Source organism: Pteropus vampyrus, unplaced genomic scaffold, assembly GCF_000151845.1.
Source record: "Pteropus vampyrus isolate Shadow unplaced genomic scaffold, Pvam_2.0 Scaffold68, whole genome shotgun sequence".
Lineage (NCBI taxonomy): Eukaryota > Metazoa > Chordata > Mammalia > Chiroptera > Pteropodidae > Pteropus > Pteropus vampyrus.
This window is the reverse complement of record NW_011888849.1, coordinates 4,010,501-4,016,500: the sequence shown is the minus strand read 5'-3', so window position 1 is coordinate 4,016,500 and position 6,000 is coordinate 4,010,501. Positions and strand designations below refer to the sequence as shown.

General features: G+C 43.6%; 1 protein-coding gene across 1 annotated transcript; it reads right to left on the bottom strand.

Annotated features, from left to right (window-relative positions):
• Positions 1-2,827: 2,827 nt before the first annotated feature.
• Positions 2,828-4,001, bottom strand: CH25H (cholesterol 25-hydroxylase). Its single transcript, XM_011361606.2, has one exon. It carries the CDS (start codon positions 3,983-3,985, stop codon positions 3,173-3,175), a length of 813 nt encoding a protein of 270 aa, XP_011359908.1. The 5' UTR covers positions 3,986-4,001; the 3' UTR covers positions 2,828-3,172.
• Positions 4,002-6,000: the final 1,999 nt, after the last annotated feature.

Sequence of the window (6,000 nt, the reverse complement as noted above, 5' to 3'; positions counted from 1 at the left end):
AAAAAGCTAGAGAATTAGGAAGGAAAACAATTTAGAGAAATCTCACTAAAACCAAGCAAGAACCATACTCTAAGAGGCTGGGTAGCTAAAACAAATGCATTTTTAAAAGCCTAGCAGGTGGAAAAGCAAGGGGAAATATATATGTATAAATGACCTGATAATTAGGAAGATGGCAGTGAACAGAGGGAGAAAGTTTCAGGAAGAAGTAGGGTGAGATGACTCAACGTGAGGAAGTAGAGTCAGACACACACAGACTCTCTCTTTCCAACACTTTGGCCTTGAAAGGATGACAAGAGAAGCAGCTTTGATGGAAGCAGAATCAAAACCTCAGCTTTCTTTGGTTCCCTGTAAGACGGAGAGTTAAAACAAGTTTACGAACAGGAGGCTACGGCCCTGAACTGCAGTCCCGGTATTCATGTCGTGAAGCATCCACCAGCCAACGTGGCCAAGACCTCCAACCCATCTAGCAGCGCACACAAAATAGCTCGAAATCTCTCAGGATGACTCTGTAACGTGAGTTCTATGATTTTACAGGCAAGGAAGCCAAGACACAGAGAGGTTAAATAATTTGTCCATTCAGTGTCATTCAGCTCTTAAATTCCAGAGTCATGTTTCCCCTCAGGCAATCTGCCTTCAGAATGTGTGCTCTTAGCAGATGTGCAGTGAGGGAACATAGGGCCCTGAGCTGCCTCATGCTTTCCCAAGTTCTGCTTAGACCAGCCTAGGCTTACTTCCCCTGGTTTTCTCTCCCGAAGGCAGCCACATCAAAGTAGTGTGCCAGGGGCAGTGACTGAGGGGAAATAATGGAGGGAGGCCATTTGTTGGTGTTGCAGAGTTTGTATCTTTCTAGCAGTTGTGAAAATTATCATAAGCATCATCAGAGGAGAGGTATAGATATATACTACAAGACCTAAGTTTGAGAACTGGCTCCACCTTCTAGTATTTTATAATATGCATCGCATGTTACTCAACCTGTGAAGGTACCAATTCTCTATCTGTAACACGAGATGATAAAAATCATAAAATTTTTAAAAATAATAGCAATTATCCTACATCCTTTAGAGTATTGTAAGGAGCAGGTGAAACATTGTGTGTTGAAAGCACATGCATATGTGAACTATTTCATTATTATTATTATAAATTATTATTATTATCAGTCTTTCAAACTATCTGAGAAATTGCTCATTCTGTCTACTCCCCCACTTCCACTTCCCAAGGTATTAAGAACTAATAAGACATTGGATTTTGAGAAAGTCTTTCTAAATCCAAATAATTTCCATGTGTACAATTTGCTCCAAATGCAAAATTTCCTCATACAGGGAGGCAATATAACACATTTTTAAAATTCTCAGAAACTGAGCTGTGATCAGTTGCCATTAACCAAGATTTGCAGGCAGATTTGAGGTGCCTGGAGCTGCTTGTTGTATCAAATTCCACACCTACCTGTTCATTCTTCTCTTCTTTCTCCACTCAGCAAGTTAATCATATTAATATACTATCTACAATGCAGCATGTCCTCTTTACATCTCACAACCTGTTTTTGTGGATTTCACTTTTATACATCAATATAATCTTTAAGTCACAGAATGGTCTTGCTGCAGACAGAAGAGGAAGTAGCTTTAGCGAAGAAGCCAAGAGAACACACGGATTGGGAGGGAAGATGAGAAAATGCCTGGGAGCAACTAGGTATTCCGAGTGCATTTTCCCAAAGATCTGAAGGCAGGGGTCTCATGTGGCAGACCGTTGGGACCAGGTCTTTAGATGGATTTTTCATCTTTAAACAAGATAGTTTGGTCCATATATAGTAAGCCTAGAATTACATGCAAAGCTGCTATTCTTTATATTTTACCATCTAAATTGTCTTGATTTTTAACTTCACCATATCTAAATACATTCCAAAGATAAAATTAAAACAATTAGGCAGCAGCTGGATGGGGTACATGATGGGTGACAGGTGTGTGGTCAGTAATAGAGACATTTATTATCACAAGTAATCTTCAAGAACATCTGAGACACAATCTCCTTTTACAGATGAGGAACCAGGGGTCTAGTGTTAAATTTCACTTTTTTTTTTTCTTTGAGAAAGGGGTATGCAGTCAGCATGTTTGTCTTCAGAAAAGTGAATATACCAAAACCTGAAATTGCAGAGGTGATGTGTATAATGGTCATTTACACTAAATGACTTCATGAAAAGGGAGGATACTCAGAACCCCTTTCTATCCGTCCCTCTGCACACATTTGATTCACCAGTTTTGCAAAGCAAGGCACTCCAGAAATTCTATTCATCCCCCAACACCACCCTCCCCCACTCCAAAAAATAATCAAATCGTTGCTCATCTCTCTAATTGTTAATCTCTCTAAAACTTTACAAGGTAATTCTTTCAGTTGCCTGTTATGCAAAATCAGCTGAATCCTGACAGAAGAATAGTATTTTTTCTTCTGCGAAATCTCCAGAACAAAACAGTCAAACAGACCCCTCCCTTCTCCCACCCCCTTCTCTACTACCCCACACGGAAAAACCCCCAGCACCACCAGATAGGGCTGATGGAGGCTCTGAATGATACCTGCCATCCCAGCTCCCTCCTCCTGGTTTAGTTTTTGGCAGTGAAAATGCCAGTGAAACAGGAGCCAATACTTGTTTGGTTTATGTTGTTTTTTTGTTTGTTTGTTTAAGCACAAATAACATTTCTTTCGATATCAATATACAGTTTTACAAAAAAAAAAAAATAGAAAAAATACAATAATCTTAGTCACTGTCCAGCAGGAACACATTTCACTGTTTATAGAGTCAGAGATCTTCATAAAAAAATATGTTCTTTTAGGAAATTTCTTGTCTTTCAAACAAATCCTTTAAGAGATGATTTAAATGTGCCAGTGATGAGCACCTACTTTACATCCAGGAACCAAGGACATAGAAGTGAGCTGGAATTCTACACCAAGAATACAATTGTTGATATACAAAAAATGTATAAATTACTTTATCAGATTGCAAAAATACATCAGATTTTATCTATAAATTTCCATTAGGTAATAAATTACTTACTAAAAAAATAAAAATTTTAAAAGCTCAGGTGTGTTTCTCCTGATTCAAGTGTGAAACGCACGACAGTCCTGAGTCTGAGGGCCCCCATCACTCCTGCAGCCACACCACCAAACCCGGAGGAGTGCGTGCTTACTTGGTGTGAGCAGACCGCAGAGTTCCCAATATTTTGTCCCAGTGTGTGAAGTAAGGGGCGAAATTGCAGTTAAACGTAGAGTGATGCAAGTCGTGGTGCGCCACGCCCCCGTACCACCCGAAAGGTACCAGTCTGTGCGTGGACCAGGGAAAGTCATAGCCCGAGTGGTCTTCCACCGACAGCCACATGTTGACCACGTGGAAGACCAGGACGGTGAGCGGGTGGCACTCCAGCAGCGTGACGTTCATCATGTCAAAGAAGCCCAAGGAAAACAGTTCCCAGATGCTCATGTACTGCGTGGCCAGCGCAAACGAGGACGAGTTCTGGTGGTGCATCTTGTGGAACGACCGGTACAGCCAGGGCACCTTGTGGTGCAGCACATGCCACACGAAGAACTCGGTGTCGAAGAGCAGTAGGCAGAACACGACGTGGCACACCAGCTGGAACAGCTCGGGGGCTTCGTGGGGCAGGAAGGTCGGGCAGCGGGACCAGTGCAGCAGCGTCACAGGGAACACGAATATCAGGTGCTGGTAGAGCGTCTGCCCCAGGCAGGGCAACAGTTGCCGCGTGGTCGGCAAGAAGTCGGGGTGGATCTTGTAGCGCCGCAGCGCAGGCACCCAGGGGCACAGGACGTCCAGCACCACAAAGGGCAGGCAGAAGCCCACGTATGTGATGATGGAGAAGATGACCGGGAAGAAGGGCGACTGAATGAGGGCTTCCCAGGTCCTCAGGTGGTCCCAGAGGGGCTGCAGGAACAGCTGGCTCGCACTACAAAGGATGTGTAGCTCGGAGGTGTTGCGGCCGCTCATGGTGAGGCTGTGCCTGGCAGCTAGCTGCTGCAGCTCTGGTCTCACAGCCTTTTCTTAGGACTTGGGCCCCTCCCCGACTGACGTCAGCCGCCTTTTCGCTCCCTTTCCCGGCTGCGCTGAGCTTGCATAAATAAATAACCCCACAGAATGGCTCCTAGATGCTAAAATACATGTCTGCAGTTGCATTTAATCGGCTTTTGTATATGCGATATACTATAGCACTTTGTCACTTTCAATATGCATGAAGAATTATGCTGTTTTTAAAAACTGACATACAATTTACAAACCATACAATGCATACATCTTTAGTGTAGTTTCTACGAGTTTTAACAAGTCATTTAATCTGTCATCACCACCTTCAAACAAGATAGGAAACATTTCCATCACCACCAGAAAGAGCGAGCTCCTTTGCAATCAATGTAGAATTACTTGTCTTTTTTAATGCATATGTATAATTGCGTCTATGTGTTTTCATAAAGACACAAGTATAACTGCATTTTTAAAAACTTTCTAAAGTGACATACCTTCCGTTTTTCTGATCTTACTCTGTCTGCACACTCTGTATCGACCTAACCAGCGCCGAGCGCTTACTAACCTTTCTCAGAGGGAACCACGGAGCCCCCTGGCTGTGCGCGGTGGAGATCAGCGCAGGAAATCAGACCAGACCGAGTGGCGGCACCTGCACTTCCTTCAGTTCTAGTCTCGGGAGAGGATCTCTACCCTCTGGCTCCAGGCAGACTCCAGATCTCACCGCACGCAGACTCTTCCGCAGCAGCCCGCAAATCCGAAACGCCGGGTGTTTCCCCTCCGCTGCGCGTCCAGAACGCGCACATCAGCTACGGAAAGGGGGAGACACCGCGGCAAGAGGGGACCGCGACTATTAGGCTTCGCTTTACAAAAAAAAAGAAAAGAAAAAGAAAAAGAAAGAAAACAAAAAAGAAAGAAAAGTGCTGGGTTTCCATTCAGCGCCTGCCCAGATCTGGCTGAAAAGACGCGGCATCTCACTGTGGGGTGGAAGCAAAGAAATCTGTAAAGCAGCTGCTTAGTTCTTCGAGGGAATGTTCGGATGTTCCTGAAGCCTCGCGGAGCTGTTGTTTGAGCAGATAATGTCGCGCCTACCTTGCCCTTCCCTGGGCTGGCTTCGCGGCACCAACTTGCTCCTGGTCCTTGCAGCCTATCCCCTCAAACCATCCCAGGTGTAGATCGGGACTGCGAGGTCGACCCCGTCCCTGCCTGCGTCTCTGCCATCAAACCCGGGTTGACTGGCCCAGGGACTGAACGTGAGGAGGTTGGTACTAGGAGAGCTCTGAGGAGATCCCAAGACCAGCAATAATCAAACAAACCAAAATAAACAACCCCCGCGTTTGACCTGCGTCGCTGACGTGCAACACAGGACAGAAGTTTCAGACAAAAACTTTGAAGCCAGAGACCACTCCTTATCCTAGCTTTAAGGCCTTCTGTGTGTATAAGGTTGGAGCCTCGTGCTTCACTCCTCCAAGCTTTGCATTTTCATATCCACTCTTACTCCAGGGAAATAATAATAGTAGTTATCAAACGAGTCTATTTTGAGCATTAAATAGGAAAATAATAATATTAATGATAAGGCTACCATGTAATGCCTGCGAGGCGTTAGCCGAATGTTTTACCTGAAACAATTTCACCCAATCCTTAGAAGAACTGTGTTCCCCAGCTGCCAAGAAGTAGGTGTTATTATTATCGCTGTGGTCTTACAGAAGTAAGAGCATAGTGCCTAGCACACAGTAAATGTACAAAAGAAGACATATTATTTTAAATTTACACTCCACATTTTACCTAAAGAATAGTTGAGGAAGTTTGTAATTAAAATCAAATACAATTATGCAAAAAGAGATAAAAGATATGAAGCCATATATCATGAGGAAAGAATAAGTACAACAAAAATATAGACCGATATATGGGGCTAGAAATATAATAATATATAGAATATGTACACATCCTAATACATATGTATAAAGGCCAATTCATACTATATAATA